Below are 25,748 nucleotides of genomic sequence, written 5' to 3' on the forward strand. Positions count from 1 at the left end.
CTCGTGCTAGCCTGTAAAGATGTAGCTAATGAAGCGCCGTGCCGCGGTGGCTCTCGCGCAGCGGGCCACATTCTGCACTGTGTCCGTGTGAACTGTAGGGTGACGTTGGTTTTTCATTCTATGGCTTGGCATTTTATGCCGCCTGAAAGCAGACAGCGTGGTGGTACTTGTAGCCTGTGCAAACATGAGCGCGTTTGGCATGCTCGCAAGACACTGTCACCTGCGGCGGATTCTTCGCTTGCCGATGCCCAGTGCGCGTGCCCGTGGTGCGGCCACATCACTAGATGGTGAGCGCTGCCGATTATTTGTAAACCGCGCTTTTATGAACCATGCTTCCTGACTGGCGGATAATTCCGGCGAAATAAATAAACCGCCCATTCGTTTTCGTGCTCGCTTGTACTACGTGCTAGACAACACACTTTCATCCTTTCCCCTAAACGATAAACAGTTGCAAGCGGTGGCGTAGCCAGAAATTTCGTTCGGGTGGAGGCTCACGTTGCAGCTCGGCCTCCTCCTTATGGAATTTGTCGAGTGATCAAATACATGAATAATAACTGCATTGTCATTGCCAAAGATGCTGCAAACGAATTCTTGAACGCTACGCACTGTCAACATAAGTAAAATATGTATTTTTTTTATAAAGAAATGTACTCGTATGTACCAAAAATTGCGCCAATATAACTGATATCAATGCTTCCATGTTTCTTTTTGTCTATTTATTAAGTAAATAGAATATCACACTAACTTATGAAATATATCAGTTCGAAACCAGCAAAGCAGTACATGCGGCTGATATGAAAAAATGTAAAGGCCATGAAATCAACAAGCTGAGGACAAATATTTTAATGAAACTTCGTCATTCAAGAACTTTGTTTACGTTTGTGTACATGTGCAATGGCCAGGGAAAAATCCCTATGATGCAGTCCTTTGTTCCAATGTATTGCGCAGGAGCAGCTGTCACCGGTCGTGTATTGTGAGTAACCACCGAAATTATAGTCTCAACAGAGAGAATATATAGAAAGCAGAAGTTCTGCAAAATATACGAGGACGAGGCAAATGTAAGTGAGCCAATGTGCATGTATGACAAACGGGGTACTTTATTGAAATGTAGTCTCTGTGAGCATTTAGACATTTGTCCCAATGACTAACGAGTTGTGTGATTCCCGTCTCATAAAACTCCTTGGGTTGCTGCTTCAAAAAGTCTGTGACTCTTCCACGTCGTTGTTCGACATGAATCAGGTTACCTTGAGCTGTTTTTTTTAATTGCCCCAAAATGTGGAAGTCCCAAGGTGACAGGTCTGGGCTGAATGGCGGGTGTTGCAGCGTTTCTCACTTGAACTTTGCCAGTTTTATGTTAACCACATCAGTGACATGAGGATGGCCATTGTCGTGGAGCAAGATGACCCCATTCATCAATTTTCCACGTCGTTGTTTCTTCGACTGTGACATGCAGCTGATCCGGCGTTTCACAATACCGGAAACGATTGATAGTCTGTCCACGTTTAGCAAATTCGCTCAGTAATGGCTCCTGACGATCAAAAAAAAAAAAAGGAAAGTCAGCAACACCTTTCCAGCGGGAATGACGGCCTTTGCTTTCTTTGGGGGTGGTGAATTCAAATGTTTCCACCGTAAGCTTTGCCATCGTGTTTCAGGCTCGTAGTAGTGGCACCATGAGTCGTCCCCGGTCACAGCTGCAGCCAAGAATTGTGACCCTCATTGTGATACGGGATCAGATGAGTCAAGGCAGCGCCAAACCTTTCCGTCTTCTGGCGGAGGTTCAAAATGTTGGGCAGCCATTGCGCACACAAGAGCTGATAACCGAGATGTTCATGAATTATGGTGTGAGCCACACCGTGACTGACGTTCACACGCTCTGCCAGTTCATCTATGCTTATCCTCCGTTCTTGTCTAATCAGCTCATGAACCTCTGTAATTGTGTTGGGGGTGGTTGCAAAGGTTGATGAGATTGCACGGTGGCTTTTGCCCAGTCTTGGATCATCTTTGCAACTTTCACATCCTTTCTTGAACTGTTTGCTCCAATGCTTCACAGTGGCCAATGAAATGCAATGTTCAACATAAAAGGCAGTCATACGGCTACTAATTTCTTTTTGGGAAACACGTTCACCTGTCAAAAACCTCACAACAGCACGCTGTTCAACTTTTTGAGCGTCCATTATGTCACGTAACTATGTTCAACCCAATGTATGAGAGTATTACAGAACATTTATGCTCACACCTGCGTGTCACTTCTGTAAATGGGAGATGCATGTGTGCTACACGCAAGCCTCGCAGATAATGGACTGAACCATTATTGCGCAGGGTAGGTTGGCCCACTGTCATTTGACTCGCCCTCATACATTAGAAATTCGAAGATACAATGGCATGTACAAATGCGAAGATACAGCTTGATAAAAAGCAGAAGAGCGCCGCTGGAAACAAAGTTCACTGCACGTATACACAAAGCCTCGCAACAAGAAAATTTAATATACGTCTATGTCACCAATAAATCTAGGTATCTAAGAAAAAGTCACTATATATAATGTGTCAAACAAGGCAAGTAAACATGTGAAATCACAGATTCACAGATCATATAATTCTAAGGCTCGCCCCCCCTCCCCCTTCCCTCCACTCCCACTGATAATTGCATGCGATGCAGGAAATCACACTTCTTCCCCACTTTTCTCCCTTGCGCACACAAGATTGAGCCCCCATTGTCGGCTCACCTATGCCGCCATCCCCCTCCCCCCCCCTGCGCTTTCACTCGCACATGCAGCATGCGGAGCGCGGTCACAATGTTATCACCCGCTGACTTTATATGGAATGTGAGGGAGATGGCAACAGCAGAAATGCGCCTGAAGTGTCCACACAATTGCGCAATAATATAGTAAGAGTATTCGGCAACTGAAGCTTCGCATGGTCCATTACTTTCCACAAAAGAAGAAGTAACAAAATCGAACTTTTACCATACGACAATTCGCTGCACCACAACATTGCCTTTCTTTTTTTGTAGGGCGGGGGCACCCAAATGAAAAAAAAAAAAAATGCGAAGGAAAGCATGTTGACCACAATCGAATGCCTACTTTGGGCACCTACTGAACGAATATAGAAGAAAACGTGAGACATTTGGTTAACAGAGAACCATACGCATAGTGCTCGGTGTCCTACACCGGCTAGACAAGACATTCCGGGGAGGCGCTTAGCCAGCGCGTTGCAATCCATCAAGTCCCCAGAGTGATGCCGGCAAGTGCCCATTGGTTTTTTCTCGTCTGCTAGCCAGAAAGGGTCCAATACTCTGCCAGGCAAAAATTCACTCGGCCAGACATAGACGAACGTGCACCAAAGTGCACCCCGTGGTAGTCAGGGCAGCATGAGAAAAATGCAGGCGCTCTGGCTGGCTCTGGCAGCCCGCGGATAGAAACGAACCAGAAAATTGACGAAGCTCTATGTGACCTCGCGAATAAAAGCCAAAGAAGAAAAATAAATAAGAATGTATAGTTACCTTTGCTGGCATTAGTGTCTTGACATGGGTGCTTTGGTGCAGGTGAAAAAAAATTTTCATATTCTTTGCTGTGACATGACCGCACAAATGAAACACCAGAACACTTCGTCTCATCGGACCTCACTGCGTGCTTTGTCAACTTGTCTGATGGTGTCTTGATTTGGCTTGTCTCGTTATACGGTCTGATGTACAACTTTAGAAAAGTTAATGCACCTCTGGCATCAAATGTTTATAACAAACATTAAACCCACAAAGTTATAGAATTGAAAATCTAAAGCACGGCTTTGGAAATGTCAATGTATATTTTGCATCAATAGTTTATGAGAACTTTATACCATAAACTTTTGGAATCAAAATCCATGCACTCTGTAGATACCGCGGTCTCGGCGAGATGCCATGACGAGCCCGCCGCCATCGAAACGCCTTTGAAACTTTGTGCTTGGATGGGGCTCCTTGCTTTATGCGACTCGCGGTGCATGGGCATTGCCACGAAATCCAGCCAGAGTTCACAGTAATTGCGCCGAAATGTCTCTTCATGCATAAAAAGGACATTCTAGATGAAATCCGGAATGATTTCCGGCGACAGGGGTTGTTTTGGTCAGCGGTGCATGACAACACGAAAATGTTTTTTTTTTTCTGGGAGAGGGGGGGTTGCTGAAGCCCCATAAGCCCCCCCCCCCCCCCCTTGCCTCCTCTCTATGCCCCTGGTTACAAGTACCTTGCAATCTAGCTATTCTGTGCTTGTTTGGCCCATATGGAGTAAGTTAACGCCCTCTTTGGTTAGATTGGCTGACAGTTGAATCAGCGCATTAGACGACTGCATAAACAAATGTGCCGCAGAGATTGGCTGTAAAACGCTTCCGCTGCGACTTGAGTGAGCTCTTTCATCATCTTTTTTTACCATAACAAAAGCTCACCGGAACGTTTCCTTAATTATTATTGTGTCTTATCTATCACTGACAGTCGGGGTTCACTATGATGCCCATGCGTTGTGATATGGTGAAGCATGAATCTTTAGTCCTAGGCAGCCAGCTTCGCGAGTATGACATGCTAGCAGCATGAAGCTAGAACATATGGTAGACACCGAATTATTGCTGAGATTTAAAATCTTGTTTTTGTTGTACATTAGACGAACTCGAAGGGACCGTGCAAATCTGTCTGTCTGTTAACCAACTGCTGAGTTCACTGAGGAGATGCGCTGATATTGCTCTGCTATAAGTACTGTTCATATTTAGAGAATTAATCCACAAAACTAAACATCAACTATTCCTTGTACACCCGGATATTCACGACACAAAACAATAAATGAAACATCAAAACCAAAAGGCAGTTATGAAAAGAGATTTAAGTGATACAAAGTATTCTTTCATGCACTCTTTGTTCATGCTATTGTGTAATTTTAGCTGGTGAGTACTGAGCTGGTGAGTAACGAGAGGGTGGCAGGTCTTGTTGTGAAACTTAATAAGAGGTACAAAATGAAGGTTGTACAGGTCTACGCCCCTACATCCAGTCATAATGACCAGGAAGTCGAAAGCTTCTATGAAGACGTGGAATCGGCGATGGGTAGAGTGAAAACTAAATACACTATACTAATGGGCGACTTTAATGCCAAGGTAGGCAAGAAGCAGGCTGGAGACAAGGCAGTGGGGGAATATGGCATAGGCACTAGGAATAGCAGGGGGGAGTTATTAGTAGAGTTTGCGGAACAGAATAATATGAGGATAATGAATACTTTCTTCCGCAAGCGGGATAACCGAAAGTGGACGTGGAGGAGCCCGAACGGCGAGACTAGAAATGAAATCGACTTTATACTCTGCGCGAGCCCTGGCATCATACAAGATGTGGACGTGCTCGGCAAGGTGCGCTGCAGTGACCACAGGATGGTAAGAACTCGAATTAGCCTAGACCTGAGGAGGGAACGGAAGAAACTGGTACATAAGAAGCCGATCAATGAGTTAGCGGTAAGAGGGAAAATAGAGGAATTCCAGATCAAACTACAGAACAGGTATTCGGCTTTAACTCAGGAAGAGGACCTTAGTGTTGAAGCAATGAACGACAATCTTGTGGGCATCATTAAGAAGTGTGCAATGGAAGTCGGTGGTAACTCGGTTAGGCAGGATACCAGTAAACTATCGCAGGAGACGAAAGATCTGATCAAGAAACGCCAATGTATGAAAGCCTCTAACCCTACAGCTAGAATAGAACTGGCAGAACTTTCGAAGTTAATCAACAAGCGTAAGACAGCTGACATAAGGAAGTATAATATGGATAGAATTGAACATGCTCTCAGGAACGGCGGAAGCCTAAAAACAGTGAAGAAGAAACTAGGAATTGGCAAGAATCAGATGTATGCGTTAAGAGACAAAGCCGGCAATATCATTACTAATATGGATGAGATAGTTCAAGTGGCTGAGGAGTTCTATAGAGATTTATATACCGCCAGTGGCACCCACGACGATAATGGAAGAGAAAGTAGTCTAGAGGAATTCGAAGTCCCAAAGGTAACGCCGGAAGAAGTAAAGAAAGCCTTGGGAGATATGCAAAGGGGGAAGGCAGCTGGGGAGGATCAGGTAACAGCAGATTTGTTGAAGGATGGTGGGCAGATTGTTCTAGAGAAACTGGCCACCCTGTATACGCAATGCCTCATGACGTCGAGCGTACCGGAATCTTGGAAGAACGCTAACATAATCCTAATCCATAAGAAAGGGGACGCCAAAAACTTGAAAAATTATAGACCGATCAGCTTACTGTCCGTTGCCTACAAAATATTTACTAAGGTAATCGCAAATAGAATCAGGAACACCTTAGACTTCTGTCAAGCAAAGGACCAGGCAGGATTCCGTAAAGGCTACTCAACAATAGATCATATTCACACTATCAATCAGGTTATAGAGAAATGTGCGGAATATAACCAACCCCTATATATAGCTTTCATTGATTACGAGAAAGCGTTTGATTCTGTCGAAACCTCAGCAGTCATGGAGGCATTACGGAATCAGGGTGTAGACGAACCATATGTAAAAATACTGAATGATATCTATAGCGGCTCCACAGCCACCGTAGTCCTCCATAAAGAAAGCAACAAAATCCCAATAAAGAAAGGCGTCAGGCAGGGAGATACGATCTCTCCGATGCTATTCACAGCGTGTTTACAGGAGGTATTCAGAGACCTGGATTGGGAAGAATTGGGGATAAAAATTTATGGAGAATACCTTAGTAACTTGCGATTCGCTGATGATATTGCCTTGCTTAGTAACTCAGGGGACCAATTGCAATGCATGCTCACTGACCTGGAGAGGCAAAGCAGAAGAGTGGGTCTCAAAATTAATCTGCAGAAAACTAAAGTAATGTTTAACAGTCTCGGAAGAGAACAGCAATTTACAATAGGCAGCGAGGCACTGGAAGTCGTAAGGGAATACATCTACTTAGGGCAGGTAGTGACGGCGGATCCGGATCATGAGACGGAAATAATCAGAAGAATAAGAATGGGCTGGGGTGTGTTTGGCAGGCATTCTCAGATCATGAACAGCAGGTTGCCATTATCCCTCAAGAGAAAAGTGTATAATTGCTGTGTCTTACCAGTACTCACCTACGGGGCGGAAACCTGGAGGCTTACGAAAAGGGTTCTACTCAAATTGAGGACGACGCAACGAGCTATGGAAAGAAGAATGATAGGTGTAACGTTAAGGGATAAGAAGAGAGCAGATTGGGTGAGGGAACAAACGCGAGTTAATGACATCTTAGTTGAAATCAAGAAAAAGAAATGGGCATGGGCAGGACATGTAATGAGGAGGGATGATAACCGATGGTCATTAAGGGTTACGGACTGGATCCCAAGGGAAGGGAAGCGTAGCAGGGGGCGGCAGAAAGTTAGGTGGGCTGATGAGATTAAGAAGTTTGCAGGGACAGCATGGTCGCAATTAGTACATGACCGGGGTTGTTGGAGAAGTATGGGAGAGGCCTTTGCCCTGCAGTGGGCGTAACCAGGCTGATGATGATGATGATGATGACTGAAAACCTGTGTCCCATCAGAAATGCGTAAATTTGACACAGCTTAATGAAAGAATTCTTTACTGCCTTCATGTTGCTAAAAAATTAACCAAAGTATTCAGGGCATTATCAGCCGCATCGTGTGTGAACACCACTGGCTTTCTTGTGGCTCCTCAGCAGTGTTCTTGCCAGCATTATCAGCCTGCAGAGGCACTTCAAACACCACTTCAATTGTCATGTTGGCAGTCCTGTAGGTTTCCACATTATCCTCAACACTGGCATAGCTGTTCGCTGAAATACCAGAGCTATTTTTTTTTACCTACACTTCGTGCAGGCTTGTGTAGATGAGTATAGTGTCGGGCGGAGGCTATGATGTCATGTGCTGCACTTGGCTCGCTGTGCTGTAGCCAATCACAGCTGACAGCATGTTGACGAAAAGCGCATGACCACACTTCGCCTGACTTCGCACGTATTGGCTGCGTATATGCCCTCGCCTGAAACTAAACGCCAATGTACGAGTACTGCAGCGAAATGCATAGCGAATGCACAGTGTACGAAGACAACGTTTCAATGCATATAATACAGCGCAGAGTCTGATAACAGCCCACACCATCTGTGAGTAAGACAATTTTATCTTCTTGGAAGATTAGCTCACCTTCCTCTGTGACACATGCTCACGTCAGCACTTCGCTACTGTCCTTGCAGCGAATTTTCACTATCGTCGCTATATCAGCGCCGACAGTCACAGACAAAATGGCACCATGAATTTGCAATGCCAGCCTGCTTGTTTGTCGTCTGCTGCCCACACTCATCGAAACCACAGTGTAGAAAGTGTAGTTTTCATGCCACACTACAGCCATAAAAAATGCCTTTGTGTAGGTGGGCGGCGCTACACTTTTCTACACCAAGTAAAAAGAATGGCGACTTCCTGCACTAGCTACATTTGTGTAGCCAGTTTAGTAACGAAAATAGCCCCGCCATTTGCTTCTCCTGTAGCTAGCAGATCACCTGCTGAACATAGGATGAAGCATTAGTGATGGACGGCTATAGAAGTTCAGCTTAACTGAATTTGTGATTCTTGTTAAAGGGATATTTTTTCATTGTGTCTATGGAAAACCAACCACATGTTTATAAAACTTCTTCATATCCAAAAATTTAATTAACCAGGTTAGTTTTAACAGGTGTCTGTGCTATATCCATTTGTCAGAGTTCATTAAACAGGGCTGTTCACTTTTGCCACAGCCACCATCGGACTGTCCGAAGAGCAGATCCAGATGCAGCGAACAGCTGCCGAGTTTGCTGAGAAGGAGATGCTTCCAAATATGATGGAATGGGATGAAAAGGTGAGTGTGCACACATTATCTAGATTCGCAGCATAGAGAACTGTCTGAAATATCACAATATTAATTGCTCACGTTAATTAGCGTCCCTATGGAGGCTTATCATCATCATCATCATCAGCAGCAGCAGCAGCAGCCTGGTTACGCCCACTGCAGGGCAAAGGCCTCTCCCATACTTCTCCAACTACCCCGGTCATGTACTAATTGTGGCCATGTTGTCCCTGCAAACTTCTTAATGTCATCCGCCCACCTAACTTTCTGCCACCCCCTGCTACGCTTCCCTTCCCTTGAAATCCAGTCCGTAACCCTTAATGAGGATCGATTATCTTCCCTCCTAATTACATGTCCTGCCCATGCCCCATTTCTCTTTCTTGATTTCAACTAAGATGTCATTAACTCGCGTGTGTTGCCTCACCCAATCTGTGGCTTATATGATAGCTCTAATAAAAGTTACTCAGGCATACCGAACGGTTATGTATCTGCTTTTGTTTATTCTGGAGATACCATGTGATTGTTTATATTGTCGCAGCACTGCGCGACTGAGGCAGAGAAAGAAGAAGTAGAATGTGCGTGCATGATCTCGGGGTACTCTGCGCTGGCTGGGCCTGGCCTGTAGCTTCCATCTCGGACCTCATTTCACCCTGTGAATAAACATCGTTCGTAACATCTTTGGTGGAGGTGCGGGCTAAATCTTGGACGATCCTGGACGACCCAGCTCTACCAACTGTCCGACGGAGTAGGCGCTTGGCTGGTTTACGACCACAAGCAGCGGACATGGCCGATTCCGGAGAAGGCAGTGACGAACCCACCTGTGGCGGACCAGACAGCAGTCATGTAGGTCAGGATGGCTACTGGACACCGCTGCGAGAGCCACCCACCTTTTCGGGGAAGGCAAACGAAGACGTCAACGACTGGCTTAAACACTACAACAGAGTGAGTCGCCACAACCACTGGAGCACTACGAAGCAGCTCGATAATGTGATTTTTTTTCTCGCTGGAACAGCGCTCCTCTGGTTTGAAAACCACGAGAGCGTTCTGACAAGCTGGGATAATTTTGTAGAAGAATTCACCAAGTGCTTCGGGGACCCGATCTCTAAGAAAAATAAGGCTGAGCAGACGCTTTCCCGACGAGCTCAATTACCTGGCGAAACGTGTACAACATACATAGAGGCTGTTCTGAAATTATGCGGAATTGTCAGCGCTACCATGACAGATGAAGACAAAGTAGGACATCTGCTTAAAGGAATGGCTGAAGATGTTTATAATTTTCTTATAACGAAGGAAGATCTTAGTACTCCGTCTGATCTGAGGAAACACTGCCGGGCGTTTGAAGCGCTGAAAATGAGAAGGTTTGGGCCAAAGTTTGGACGCTTGGACAACGTTACTACTATTGCAAGTGTGTCCGTCCCAATCCACGACGACAACTCCTTGGTGATTCGGCAAGTGGTTAAAAAAGAGCTTGAGCGCCTTAAAGTTGTTGAAGATGCTCATGTGTGCCATCAGTGTGCATTTGATCATCGCTCTCGTGTGCCACCGACCACCTGGGCACCTCAGAGTTACCGAGAACCTCGCAGGACCTATGCTGATCGTACGGAGAGCAGCAACTTGCCACGGCAACCGACAAGTCTGGGACGCCGACAAGATGCACCACAACGATTTGTTCCGCGGGCTCTTCCCTCCTACAACCAGCCTGAGAGTACGTTTCCACCCATAACACCCATGTCACCGGTGTCACCCACGACAAGCTCCGACTCCCGCATTTGCTACAGCTGCGGTGTGCCTGGACACATAGCTCGGTATTGCCACCGCCGCCAGCAGCGTGCTCCACGGTTTAATTCCTACATACCCCGCGTGCCCGCTGACGAGCCCTGGCCGTATCCCAGTTCCTTCCAGCGGCTGCAGCAGGGATGCGCGAACCGCAGTGACTCCCCCGTTTCCGATCGCAGCCTGACACCACCACCGACACGACAACGACGCTCTCCATCACCTCGTCGTCGCTCGTTATCACCGCCGCCGCTGGGCAACTAGCTGGTGCGACCGACGGGGGTGAGGCCGCAATATGTTCATCTTCATCAAGACCCCCTTGTGTAAAATTGTTTAAAGACAAAGTGTGCGTTTTAGTTGACAATGTGAGTGCTTTTGCTTTATTTGACACCGGAGCGGCAGTTTCTGTTATGAGCCTGTCCTTCAAAAATCGTCTTGGACAGAAAGTTATGTTTTCTTGGGATCGGAACGCTACCTTTCGTGTAGTTGGTGGGGAAATGTTACGCCCACTTGGGGTCTGTTCTGTTTCAGTTACGATAGGGGACCAGACATTTCAAAGTGAATTTACTGTGCTTGAACGTACAACGCATGACATTATTTTAGGAATTGATGTCTTGCGTGAGTTGGGGGCAACTTTGGATTGTGGAAGTGGCGTGATTTCTCTTCGCCGCGACACGCGAACTTCAATGACAGATAGCACCAGTGATGCCGCCGACGTTCTTTCCGTGTCACAAGATGTGTGTTTGCCCCCTCAGACTGCAATCTTTGTACCTGTGAATACTTCTCGCCCTCGTACAGGTTCTTGTTGTGGTTTAGCCGAGCCCGACTATAACAATGCGCTCAAGAAAAATGCGATAGTCCCTCGCTCCCTCGTTGTCACCACTGATGGTTGTACTCGTTTGTGGACAGTGAACGTTTCAACCCAATCCATAACATTGCCGCTAGGACTTAAACTGGCATGTTTTGATGAACAAGCCATTGTCAGCGTCGGAACAGTTGAAATGTCAACTGCCGAGAAGAAATGCAACCCCAATTCCAACCATGATAATTCTGCTGACTTTAAGCACATAATTGACAAGTCGCTGTCTTCTAGTGAGCAGTATCTGCTGGAAGCTGTGCTCGCTCGCTACGTCACAGTGTTTGATTTTGCTCAAGGCCAACGAGCGTCTCGTATGCAACACCTCATCCATACAGGGCAAGCAACGCCAATTCGTCAGAAGCCCTACCACGTTTCACCTTCAGAGAGAAAAGTCATCGCCGAACAGGTCGAAGAAATGTTACAGAAAGGAGTGATCCAGGAATCATGTAGCCCTTGGGCTGCTCCTGTGATCCTAGTGAAGAAAAAAGACAACTCATGGAGATTCTGTGTGGACTATCGCCGCCTAAACACCGTCACAAAGAAAGACGTGTACCCCCTTCCACGAATAGATGACGCCGTCGACTGCCTCCACTCCGCGTCGTATTTCTCTTCTGTTGATTTATGGTCAGGATATTGGCAGATCCCCATGCACCCCTCAGACAAGGAGAAGACAACCTTCGTGACACCTGACGGTCTCTTTGAGTTCAACGTTATGCCCTTTAGCTTATGCAACGCTCCAGCGACATTCGAGCGATTTATGGATACCGTGCTCCGCGGACTCAAATGGGAAATTTGCATGTGCTATTTAGACGACGTCATTATCTACGGCCGGACATTTCACGAGCACAATCAGCGCCTGTCGATCGTTCTTGACTGTATCCAGCAAGCTGGCCTTATTTTAACCCTTTCGCTGTCGGACCTTTCTGGCCGTGACGCCCCCCCAGTGCCGGCTTGGTTTCAGGGAACGAGCATAACAGGGAATGAACATAGCAATTTATTTCTGATTATGATTGGTATACAAACAACATAGTCAATGCAATATGCACATTTCAGTGTTCTGCAGCTGTTAGTAAACATCGTCATCATCAGCCTGACTATAACATCCGTTCAACATCCGAATCTGACGATGCGGAACTCACCGCTTTCTCGCTTGAGACTGTCCGAATCCGAGCTCAGCTCGTATTCTGAATCGGAATTGAGCCACCGCTCCAATGAGCAGACGAAGGTCCGCGCGCTCAGCTATCCGAAAGTAACCGTGCGCGGGGAGGATGCACTTTCAGTCGCCCGCACAACGGAGAGAAACGGAACATTCCGTGATCAAGAAGACAGAGGGAGATGGAAAAAGGCTAAAACAAAGTTCAAAGAGCTTTACGTTTACTGCTGCAAGTCGGAAGTGAGGGTGCGGCGAGAGAGCGAAAGCAGCAATCGAGTCACTCTTTTCGGAGAGGCAACGGCGCGTGCCTCTGAACTTGACGCGCCATTGCAGACACACCAACAGAAGAAAAATAAAAACCTTCAAACTAGCGGAGTTGGCAGAACAACCCTTGAACTCATAACCTCATGCGCGCTATGCATGATACAGCGAACACGGAGCCACCGCGCCACTCAGCCAAGAGAGAGGGACGAGTGGCAGTCGCACCGTACTCTTCAATACATGTGCTTACACAGGTCGAGGCGAAAATACGAACTTGTAGAAAGAGTCATCAGGTGGCGTGGCCCGTCCAGGAGCGCCAGCTTTGTGCTCAGGCGCGAAATTTTGAACGCACGATAGAGAACGTACCGGTACGTCAGTGACACTGTGGGGGGGAAGCGCGGAGATGTACCGGTACGTCCGTGACAGCGAAAGGGTTAAACTCGAAGAAATGTCATTTCGGTGAGCGTCAAGCCCTCGTACTAGGCTTTCTGGTCGACAAAGACGGCATACGACCAGACCCTGAAAAGATAGCAGCGGTTCGCGAATTCCAACAGCCACAAACGGTGAAAGATCTGCAAAGCTTTTTGGGCCTTTGCTCATATTTCCGGCTCTTTATCAAGAATTTCGCACAGCTTGCCTCTCCCCTCACGTCTCTCCTTCACAAAGACACCCCATACTTGTGGACTGCTGACTGCGAGTCGGCGTTTCAACAGCTGAAATTTTTGTTGACTTCTGGACCGGTACTGCGGCATTTTGATCTGGAGACGTCAACTGAGCTGCACACTGACGCCAGCGGTGCGGGTGTTGGCGCTGTGCTTGTTCAACTCTGCGATGGCCGTGAGCATGTAATTGCCTACGCTAGTCGGACACTTACAAAAGCGGAGACAAACTACACCGTTACTGAACTCGAGTGCCTAGCAGTCGTATTCGCCATTCAGAAGTTCCGTCCGTATCTACATGGCCGCGCATTCACGATAGTGACTGACCATCATTCACTCTGTTGGCTGGTTGGGCTGCGTGACCCGTCTGGTCGGTTGGCCCGCTGGGCTTTGTGCCTTCAAGAGTACAGCTTTTCCGTTAACTACAAGAGCGGGTGCTGTCACACGGATGCCGATTGCCTATCCCGGCTCCCTTCGCCTCACACTAAAGCTGAGGATGATGACTTCGATGACTACCTAGTTTCCATCTCTTCCGACTTTCCAGATCCAGACCTGCATACCTTCGAGAGCAAGCAACGTTGCGACCCTACCTTGAAATCCCTACGGGCAGCTGCACGTGAGCCAGCAGGAACAACACCGTTTACTTTTCGTAATGGTTTGCTGTACAAAAAAAATTACTCGGCTGATGGTCCTCCATTGCTTCTAGTTGTGCCCGACAATCTGCGCCTGCTGTCCTTCGTTCCATGCATGACGATATCACGTCCGGTCACCTTGGCTTTGCACGCACACTACACCGACTTAGAGATTTTTCTGGCCCAAGCTCTGGAAAACAACGAAACAGTATGTCGCCAGCTGTACTGTTTGCCAGCACCACAAGCAAATGACGACGGCCCCAGCAGGCTATTAACAACCAGTTAGGTCACCGACGCTACCCTTTGAAAAAGTTGGCATCGACTTGCTTGGCCCTCTCCCAAAGACGTCAGCTGGCTACCGCTGGATTATGGTATGCGTAGATTATCTTACTTGCTACACGGAAACGGCGGCACTTCCATCCGCCACTGCAGCAGATGTCTCTTCATTTTTGTTGCATCACGTCATACTCCGTCACAGCGCTCCCCGGGTTGTCATCAGTGACTGTGGACGGCAATTCACCGCCGACGTCGTTGAATAATTTTTACGGTTTTGTGGTTCTGCATATCAGCATTCCACTCCTTACCACCCGCAGACCAATGACCTCAAGGAGCGGACGAATCCAACCCTTACCAACATGTTATCGCAGCATCAGTGGGAAAGGCAGCGGCAATAGCGTGAGCATGCTTCTAACCAGGCATTTTTGCATACTTCAGTTGCTGCTCTCTGCCATCGGTGACTGCGACAACAGCATGTTCTTGGAGACAAGGACGCACCCCCTTCAAGATAGCGGCCATGGGATTCACAGCCTGCCAGATCTTCGCTTCAACGTGCAAGAATCCTGGCGTGATTACTCATATCACTCGTCATCGGGAACATCACATGGCCTTCAAGAATACATACAGTATAAAAGGCCCCATCTGTACCATTTCGACTTCAGTGGGAAAGGCAGCGGCAATAGCGTGAGCATGCTTCTAACCAGGCATTTTTGCATACTTCAGTTGCTGCTCTCTGCCATCGGTGACTGCGACAACAGCATGTTCTTGGAGACAAGGACGCACCCCCTTCAAGATAGCGGCCATGGGATTCACAGCCTGCCAGATCTTCGCTTCAACGTGCAAGAATCCTGGCGTGATTACTCATATCACTCGTCATCGGGAACATCACATGGCCTTCAAGAATACATACAGTATAAAAGGCCCCATCTGTACCATTTCGACTTCAGTGGGAAGGGCAGCGGCAATAGCGTGAGCATGCTTCTAACCAGGCATTTTTGCATACTTCAGGTAAGACTTCCGTTTCCTTGCTATAGAAGTGATGATCGCTTTTTGGTGCTGCTGCCTTTCCCACAAAAGATGTGCGATTTAGTTACGTCGGTGAAGGCGCTTTTCATCGAATTGTTGTTGCTGTCGGGTGATATTGAAGAAAACCCCGGTCCTGGGTCTGGTACGGCTGCTATCCTTCAAAGTTTGCAAGAGGGCCAAACAACAATTCTTAGTAGACTAAGTGACATTCTAGAAAGACAAAATAAGCTAGAAAATATAATGGGTGACTTCAGAGTAAGGTTAGATTCCCTAGAGTCAAGGATAGCTATCCTCGAGGGCATAGAACGCGAGACTGTTAGTACGAATAGCGGTATGGCAAAACGGTTTGGAAACGCAGATACGACAGCAAAAAAAATAGATCACTTAGAAAACAACAGCAGAAGGATGAACCTAATTGTCTATGGCTTCGAAGACAATGAACCACATGAAAGCTGGCAAACTTCGGAAAACCTTGTCAGGAATCTTTGCCAGGACATGTTAAAAGTAACCGTAGGGATGATTCAGAGGGCCCATAGGATAGGCAAACATACTCTTGGGCGTAAACGACCGATTATCGCAAACTTTTCATCATACAAGGATATCGAACTGATCCTAAGCAACGGCAATAAACTAAAAGGGACTGATTATGTAATCTCACGGGACTACTCTAGGCGTGTCAGAGAAATTCGTCAGAAGCTCTGGGCTGTTGGTAAACCAAGAAAACTTAATGGTAAGGACAAGGTGTCCTTGGCATACGATAAACTAATTATAAATGGAGAGGCGTTCGTGTGGGATGAAGACACCCAATCAGTAAAAAAACTAAATAAGGAATGACCAGTCTTAAGCAATAGGAAGCCCCAAAATACGGAATGCTCTGTTCTCTTAATAAACTGCCAAAGCATTAAAAACAAAGTTGATGAGTTTTATGCCCTACTCCAGATGACGAATCCTGACATCGTTTTTGCTACCGAATCGTGGCTAGATGACTCAATAAGAGACAGTGAAGTGTTTCCTTCAACATATCAAGTCTTTAGAAAAGACAGGAACTATAGGGGCGGCGGAGTATTTATCTTAGCTAAGGAATTCTTGCAGTGTACCGCAATAGACGTGGAAACCAGCGATCATGAATCAGCTTGGTGCAGGCTCCGCACTCCTGATAAAGAAACGATAGCGTTGGGCGTAGTTTATCGTCCACCCAGCGCCCGACCACAAGTTATCACATCACTGGATGATACACTGGCCTCGCTTCCCGATAATCGAATTGTGCTAGCAGGTGACTTCAATTTTCCAAACTTAAACTGGGATAAGAGCTTGCGTACAGACGAAACCTGTTCAGCATTTTTTGATATGGTTTGCAAATATGGGTTTGATCAATACGTGATGAACGGTACACGTGGAAATAACATCCTTGACCTACTATTCTGCAATAATCCGAGCGTTGTTCATGATGTTTGTGTTTCACCTGGTATTAGCGATCACAAAATTGTCACTGCAATGCTTACTCTGCCACAAATAATTCCTGCTACCGACGAAACTCGCAAAGTGTATGACTACTCTAGGGCAAATTTTAATGAAATCAGTCTTGGTTTGGAAGCAGCGTTTCAGGCTTTTTCACAACACTCATCCGAAGGTGTGAACGTTCTGTGGAATTCTTTTAAAAGCATGCTGTCATCATTGACTGAAAAACATGTACCTTTCAAATACGTCTCAGACAAAGTAAAAGTAGACAAACCCTGGATGACTTATGAGGTTAAAAGGAAGATAAAGCGAAGGACTCATGCTTATCAAAAATATAAAAAGAACCCATCAAAGGAACACGAGCGCCGTCTACAAGAGTTACACATAGAACATATCGAGGCTATTGATACCGCCAAGGACATGTACTTCTCCGGACTAGCTGATTCTATCAAGACAAATCCAAAAGCATTTTGGAGCTATCTAAGAAAGACGCGGAAGGAGAGTACAGGTATTCCAAGTATTCTTCACAATGGAACCCAGATATCTGAAAGCAACGCTAAAGCGGACTGTTTTAACAACTACTTTAAATCAGTATTTCTAAAAACGAAACATAGAAATAATTTTCCCAACACTACATACAGTGTGCCAAACGTAATGCCCCCAATTACTATCACATTGGAGGGTATCAGGAACTGTCTCAACTCCATTAATGAAGCCAAAGCAATTGGACCAGACGGAATCTCTCCGAGGATACTCAAAGCCTGTTCATTCATTATATCTCAATACTTACAAATAATATTCTGCAAAACCCTCGAAAGTGGCGTGCTCCCTAATGATTGGAAAAAAGCCCATATAGTTCCAGTGTTTAAAAGCGGTTCCAAGTCATCCGTATCTAACTACAGGCCAATTTCACTTTGTTCCATATGTTGTAAAATCTTTGAGCACATTCTTTATAGCAATATAATAAGGCACTTAGAAGGAAACAATTTTTTCTTTCCAAATCAGCACGGTTTTCGCAAAGGCGTGAGCTGTACCACTCAGCTGGTAGAACTATTTCATGAGCTTGCAGATAGTGCCGAAAGAAGAATACGTACAGATGCAGTCTTTCTCGATTATCGCAAAGCCTTTGACTCTGTATCACATGATCTGTTAATACATAAAATGAGCACTCTTAATTTGGATGCGAAAGTCATGAATGTTATTGAAGATTACCTGAACGACAGAATACAATGCGTAGTTATAGGGGGCAAGAATTCTAGTTTTGCCCAAGTCACTTCTGGAGTGCCGCAGGGCTCGGTGCTGGGGCCGCTGCTGTTCTTAATTTACATCAACGACATCGCTTCATACATTTCCTCACAAATTAGACTTTTCGCAGATGACTGCGTTGTTTACAGATCCATTCGCAATCAACATGATATAGACGTACTCCAGCAGGACCTCATCAGCATAGCCTCCTGGTGTCAAAACTGGGAACTTAGCCTGAATACTGATAAATGTTACCAGGTAACATTCACTAAATCTAAAATCACTAATGAACCAACTTACAAACTGGGAGATTCCATGCTTAGGAAGGTTAACGAAATTAAATACTTAGGTGTTCATCTCACTGCTGATCTGTCCTTTTCCAGCCATATTGATATGACCGTCAGGAAAGCCGGGAAAATGCTTAGCCTACTTATACGAACCCTTAGAACTGCCCCTCAGATTCTTAAAACCATAGCATATAAGTCGCTGGTAAGGCCACAATTAGAATATGCCACTGCCTTGTGGGATCCCCACCAGCGATACCTGATTGATAAGATAGAAGGCATACAAAACCGCGCTGCCAGGTTTATATCAAAGCAGTACTCCAGACACGCAAGCATAACAGCTATAAAGAAACACATCGGACTAGAACCGCTACACATAAGACGCCAGAAGCACCGACTGAAACTTCTACACGCAATATACACTGACGCGACAGGCATTGACAAGCTAAAATACCGTAAAGCACCCCACTATATCTCAAACAGAAGAGACCACAGTTTCAAAATACGTGAAATTTCCTGCAAAACGAACTATATGAAGTTTTCTTTTTTTCCCCGCAGTATTTCTGAATGGAATAAGTTGCCAGTTGAAGTTGTGAGTGCTCCTCGGGATGCATTTCTAAGACTAATCAATGATTTGTAATTGCAATCGTCTTCCAAACCAATGACTGCAGGCTGAATGAACTCTTCTTGTATTGTTTTTCTTGTATTGTTTTTCTTGTATTGTTTTTCTTGTATTGTTTTTCATGTACTTTTTTCATGTACTTATTTTTATCTTGATGCATTGCTCCTTTGTCATCCCTCCCTCTTGTATGATAGTCACTTCATGTTGTACCCACTCCCCTGCTATAATGCTTCGGCGCTGCAGGGTGTACTGTAAATAAATAAATAAATAAAATTGTCAATGTATGTCGCTGCTGACCACAAGAATTGGGACACCGTCTTACCTTTTGTAACGTACGCGTACATAGTGCCAAGCACGAAGTTACTGGATATGCGCCGTTCTTTTTGCTGTACGCACGCGCTCCCCAGAACTTTCTGGACACTATTCTACCTTTATCGTGCCAAGAAGATCCTTCCATCGCCCAAACTCTGTGTCATGCTGAGGAAGCACGTCGACTGGCGCATCTTAGGACGTTGTCCTCACAAGGCAACAGCAAGATTCGCTATGATGCGCGGCATATCCCCGTCAGCTTTACTCCCGGTGATTATGTTTGGTTGTGGACACCTGTTCACAAAAAGGGATTGTACTGCAAGTTTCTCGCCACTTACACCGGACCATTCGTTATACTCAGCCGCTTGAGTGATGTGAACTATGTCGTCGCCAAAGTGACGGCAAGTAATCGGCGTTCACGTGCGACGCAAGTTGTTCACGTGGCCAGACTCAAGCAGTACAATCACAGGTCCCTTTAACTCGCTCAGCGAGCTTCGTCTGCCCCCGGGGAAAATGTTGCAGCACTGCGTGACTGAGGCAGAGAAAGAAGTAGAGTGTGCGCGCATGATCTCGGGGTACTCTGCGCCGGCTGGGCTTGGCCTGTAGCTTCCATCTCGGACCTCATTTCACCCTGTAAATAAACATCATTCGTAACAATATGAAACATAGTACAATACTCATTGAATGATATGCAGCCAGTAAGCATTAATGTAGGACACTCCATATGTGTAATTACTCACGCGTTTCATGTCATGTCGCTATGAATCTGGTCATTGTAGGCAATGCAGACTTTGAGTGTACGAGCCAGAATTATGCCCACGTCACACAAACTGAAGAAGACAGGAATGAAAGTATGTGCATTAATTATTCTTAAATTGCTGCATTTCACTCCATGAGTGTAGTATATTGCCAGTATTATCTAGGAGTTGCCATGACGGTATATGGTCATAGCAGTGTAGTTTTCCACACAAATGAAAGTAGGATAACCCTCCAGACGACAAAAATCTGACTAGACAAAGTACTACAAAATACAGATTTGTAGGTGAAGCTGTTTCATTCCTTGGAGCAGTGGTAGCATTCTGATGGCTGAGTTTGTTTTAAACGTCATAATGCTGCCTTAATTGTCAGACCTTATTGCTGTTCACTGATACAGTGGGAACTGCTAACTTCGTTTCTACTTCTACAGGAACACTTCCCTGTGGATGCAATGAGGAAAGCAGCTGGACTTGGCTTTGGGGCTATTTACATTTCAGATGAATATGGAGGGTCAGGGCTCAGCCGCCTTGATGCTTCGGTGATATTTGAAGCCCTTGCGAAAGGTTGTGTCAGTACGACTGCTTACATCAGCATCCACAAGTATGCAGCCTTTTACTTTGTTAAGAGAAATTCCTTTGTGTTGGGCTGTGCAATTATTTTGCAAACAGTGCAAATAACGGGACACAGAAAGAGGCACACGACATAGGTGCCATGTATGGAGGGCGCCTGTGTTGTGTGCCTCTTTCTGTGTCCCGTTATTTGCGCTCTTTGCAAAAGTATGTGTTCGTACCAACAAGCCCGGCTAGCCACTATTCTGGGGCTCTGCAAATAGGTCTTCATTTTATGCAAACCAGTGCACCCCCTTGTTCTTCTTGCTTAGTTTGATGAGTGATTTATTAATGAAGACACACCTTGGTTGCAGACTTTTACCAAACTCTTACCCCTGCTTAATTTGTTTATTGTGCCATTATTGTAACCAGCCCATAAGTTACATGCACTGATATTGCTCTACTGTCAGTATTGCCTTAAGCACTTGCGTCAAACCTTCTAGGGCACGTGTCTGTCTAAATGTTATGTTGGAATGGGAAGCTGCTGCAATACATGCTGGCCAGGTCAGCATCTTGCTGAGTGAAATTTGCCCAAGCAAGTAAAGTAACAGCAAAGATATTATAGTAGAAACACTTGCAACCCTTTATTTGTAATGCCTCAGAACCGCAAGTTTACCAGAGACTTGGATGAATGCCAACATTATACTAATCCATAAGAAAGAAGACATTATTAATTGAAATATTTTAGGCCCATTATCTTGCCTGTAGTATTCCGTAGCTGCTTTCACCAAAGTAATTTCCAGCAAAATTAAGGCAACACTTCAGTCAACCCAGAGAACAGGCTGGCTTCAGGAAAAGGTATTTAACAATGAATCACGCACATCTCATCAATCAAGTAATTGAAAAATTTACAGAGTAAAACCAAGCTCTTCATATGGCTTTCATAGATTTCGGATGGCACTTTATCCAGTAGAGACACCACCAGCAATGTAGGCATTGCGTAATCAAGGAGTGCAGGAAGCATACCTGAGTATTGTGGCAAATAATCTATAAAGATTTCACAGCTACCCTAAGCCTTCACAAGAAAAGTGGAAGGATTCTGATGAAGAAACAGGTCAGGCAAGGAGACAATATCTCCGATACTATTCACTGCATACTCAGAAAAGGTATTCAAGCTGTTAGATGTGGAAGGATTAAAAGTGAAGATCAATGGTGAATATCTCAGCACCGTGTGGTTTGCAGATGACATTGTCAGAACACACATGTACTCTTACTCCATCGGCAATTCCGTTCTGCCAGTGGACTTCTTGTGGGATCCTTAGCCCCTTCTCAGGGGCAGTGCCTGAGTAGTTGCTGTATTCTACTACCAGAAACCTGGAAGCTGGCCAGGTTCTTCAAGGACTGCTTTCGATTTGCATGCTTTTGTGAAGCACCTCCAACAGCGCTCGTGTTTGTCTAGTTTTCTCCTATTTCTCGCACAGTTCCCAAGAAGTCATGTAATATATACAAACAAGTTCAGTTTGAAACCTTTTCTCAGAGATTGTCCTCATCACTTAGATGGAAGTGGCTTGCAACAAATATTTGTGAACCTTAGGTGGCAAAAGTGTAACAGTAGGTCTGAAGATTAACATGCAGACGACTAAGGTAATTTTCAAGAGCCTGGCAGGATAATGAGAGGCCCAAGAATAAATCTCTGCAAAGGTATGTTTATCTAGGCTAACAGACTCGGGGGACCCTGATCATAACAAGGAAACTTACAAAAAAGTAAAAATGCGTTGGAGCACATGCTCTGCGCATTATTAAATTATGGCCAGCAGCTTGCAGCAGGAGTAGAGATCTTCATCCTGCAGCGGACATAAATAGGCTGATGATCTAATAAGGTAATGGATCTGAGAAACCTGCATTAAGGCAAATCAGTGCTGCGGAAGAGAAAGTACATGAAAGGGAAAAATTGTAATCAACCCGAGTGTAGTGCACAGCTTCCAAGAAAACCCAGACAGGTTTCTCAGAAAGAAAACCTCGCAGTTGAAGAAACATTTGTCTGGCAATCCCAGACCAGGATGAAATTTTCTTCAACTGCGAGGTTTTCTTTCTGAGAAACCTGTAATGGGTTTCCTCTGTAGCTTCATGCTACGTTTGCATGGATTTCATAACCTGCATTAAGGGAAGAGGCAGTGCCACAAAGGAAACAAAGGCATGCAGTGCATTGTGTCCTTTGTGCGTGGCTACATCATGTATAACAAACTGACCCTTATTGAAACAACAGGGCACAGGAAAGTGAGAAGACTGGTGACCCCTACCTAGATGAAAACGATCAGAGGAGCACAGGGCCTTGATTTTTTCTAACAATATTATGCCAACAGACATAATATTGTTGACAAAATATAAAACCAAGAAAAGCATAGAAGGGATTAACAGCTTTTCAACACCCTTTTAACGTCTTTTCGAGGTCATGCATGTATTATGTACTATGTGGCACCTGCAGTTGAAAGGATGTTTTGCACCTACTGCCATGGTTGCAAGTGGCATTGGCTAGCGCTCCCAGGACTATGGGTAATGCATGCAAACAAATACCCAAGAAAGTGAACGGAGGGAGGGCTCTGGCTCAACTGGTCAAGCATTGTATGCATCATTTGGAGCTTGTGCGTTGGGCTCCTGCAGGTGACAAGCTACCTTTCTGTCTACTTTCATTACCATTTCCCTTTAATTAGGATATAAACTTATTGCAAGTTTGTTAGAAACTCTTTCCTCAATGATTTCCTTGGTCTCATTGTCTCTTGTCTTCACATGGCAATGTAGATAAACGCACATCACCTTGTGTACCTGCAGGTATTTTGACTACTGCATAAACCTGTAAATGCAGTTGTATTTGCACAAAGGGTCGCCTCTCATCTTTAGCAAAATGTGATGTGCACTTGCTGCAGCACAGATTAAGTTGTAGAGTATGCATTCTTGCATGACTGCACACATCAACATGTAAACTATGGAGTCATGTGCTGCAGTCATAGCAGTGTGTAATGCATCCTGAACAACACAATTGCTGGTGTAGGCAGTGCATGGAATGTGTGACTGCATTTCTTATTGCATGCTGCGTCTTCTAGCTGCAGCACGCTTGGTGTCAGTTGGCACACTGCAGCCAAAAAAAAAAAAACATTGAACCACTGCCAAAGCAACTTTACAGCAAGTCCTTGCTAGAGGCTAATACAATGCTTGTGTCTATCGACACCACTGTAGATTGAGCTCATGCTACTGAAGCAATGTGACGCTAAGAACCAACACATTAAACAGTGACGTCTCAGCTATTGCACAGTCTGACTGTTTGGGCAGGGTTCTTAGCATTCGTGACACAAGATTTGTGTTGGCAAATGTATATTTCAAAGGCAACAGCAAGCAGTACACTCATGCAGCACAGTTAGCAATGTGTAGATATTGTAAAATAACACTTGCTTATGCAAGTTGCAGCAGGATATGGAAAATGATGGTGGTGTGTAAGCAAATGCTCTCTAAGGCAGGGCAACATTTTCCTGTGTGCATTAACTTGCCAATTTTTTTCAGCATGGCACTGTGGATGATTGATGCTTTTGGGAGTCAGGATCAGAAGCTGAAGTGGCTTCCCGAGTTGTGCACAATGGAGAAGTTTGCATCATACTGCCTGACAGAGCCAGGTAATTTCTTGGGGACAACTACACCGCTAGCAAGCGCTCGCCTTTATTCTGCGCGTTGCTGTAGTCTGAAGGTAATGCAGTGTTGCCTGATAAGGATGCCTCATCATTTCTGTGAATAAGGCCATGCGTACACACAGGTAAGACAGGGAAGCACCTTGCGTGCCATTTTAGTGGAAGTAAACAAATAACAGGTAATCTTACTGGTAGTGTTCCATTATGCCCTTCAGCAAAAGGTTGCTATCAAAGACCCTGTTGTTGGTGTTGGCTGTACTTGGTGATGAATTATTGCTATTATTCTAGCACTCGTTACTCTTACCATGAAATGCGTGAAATTACTTGGTTGCTTTTTGAATTGTGAAGTGGTTGACTGCTATTACTGCACTTTTATGCCACAACATGCTTTATGAACCTTTCTCAAACAGTTTTCCTAATGTGATCATGCCAGAAGATTTCTGTAAAGGCAAGTCTTTGGCTGTGAATACAAACCAATATTGGTGCTGTGAGCATCACTGTTATGGTCTAGCATGCATTGTCACTTCAGACAGGTAGCTCAGTAGCTTGACATAAAAATTGTTACAGTGCAAACACATGCAACCACAAAGTATCAAGGACGGGACACAAGCGCTGACTGTCAACTAAATTTTATTGACGGAAGACGGATACCTTATATAAGGTGAAAGGCAGAAGTGAAGGGGGAAGGGAGTGATACAGTCGGGGAAAATGACATTGCGCATCGATGAACGAACGTGCCAGCAGTCAACGGAATCAGGCGCAGAAAAAACAAGAGAACGAGAAAAAAACTAGAAAAACACTAGAAAAAGGCGAGGGATACTAACATACAATCAAATCAGTAAGCAGTCGCTTCCAAAAAATGAAGCTCTGCAGCAAAGAGCGATACAGAAGGGGTGCTTACGCACTTGCTGCCATATTTGTGTATGTGGAACGCTTCCAAACTGACGTGCGCCGTTACGTCGGCACTCTTGCCGAGAATCTGTGTTTGCGCTGTAACAATTTTTATGTCAAGTATGCACCAACTCGCCCAGAAAGAAGTTTTAATGAAGCTCAGTAGCTATGGCATTGTGCTGCTGATCACAGGGTTTGATTCTAGCTGCATTATGATGGAGACAAATTCTTACAAGGACTTGTGTACCATGCATTGGATGTACGTTCAAGAACACCGGGTGGTGGGAATTAATCTTGAGTCCACCACCACAGCGTGCCGTATATTCAGGTCATGGTTTCGGCACTTAAAACCTTGGGAGTTTAATCTGTCACTTTGGACAAAGCTGGCAGCATATCATCAAAGGGGGACGATTAAAAGTAGTCCAGATAGATTAAAAGAAGAATGTCCATTTGATTCAGTGCCCTGGAATCTGCATCCCCAAAATGTTGCAGAGTTGGA

At 45.3% G+C, this 25,748-nt stretch overlaps 1 protein-coding gene across 3 annotated transcripts in view; it reads left to right on the top strand.

Moving 5' to 3' along the window:
• The first annotated feature begins 65 nt into the window (after nt 1–65).
• The window catches only part of LOC126545211 (isobutyryl-CoA dehydrogenase, mitochondrial-like), a 149,041-nt gene continuing 123,358 nt past the window's right edge, over nt 66–25,748 (top strand). Inside the window, exons 1-4 of one of the 3 annotated variants that reach the window (XM_050192974.3) lie at nt 66–287; nt 8,732–8,832; nt 20,564–20,733; nt 24,237–24,346. In XM_050192974.3, coding sequence (XP_050048931.1) covers nt 185–287; nt 8,732–8,832; nt 20,564–20,733; nt 24,237–24,346 — 484 coding nt within the window. In that variant the 5' untranslated portion in view covers nt 66–184. Of the gene's footprint in view, nt 288–822; nt 974–8,731; nt 8,833–20,563; nt 20,734–24,236; nt 24,347–25,748 lie in introns of those variants that run through there. The other 2 variants (XM_050192973.3, XM_055078300.2) reach the window with 2 other exon arrangements.

This window comes from Dermacentor andersoni, chromosome 10, assembly GCF_023375885.2.
Source record: "Dermacentor andersoni chromosome 10, qqDerAnde1_hic_scaffold, whole genome shotgun sequence".
Taxonomy (NCBI): Eukaryota; Metazoa; Arthropoda; class Arachnida; order Ixodida; family Ixodidae; genus Dermacentor; species Dermacentor andersoni.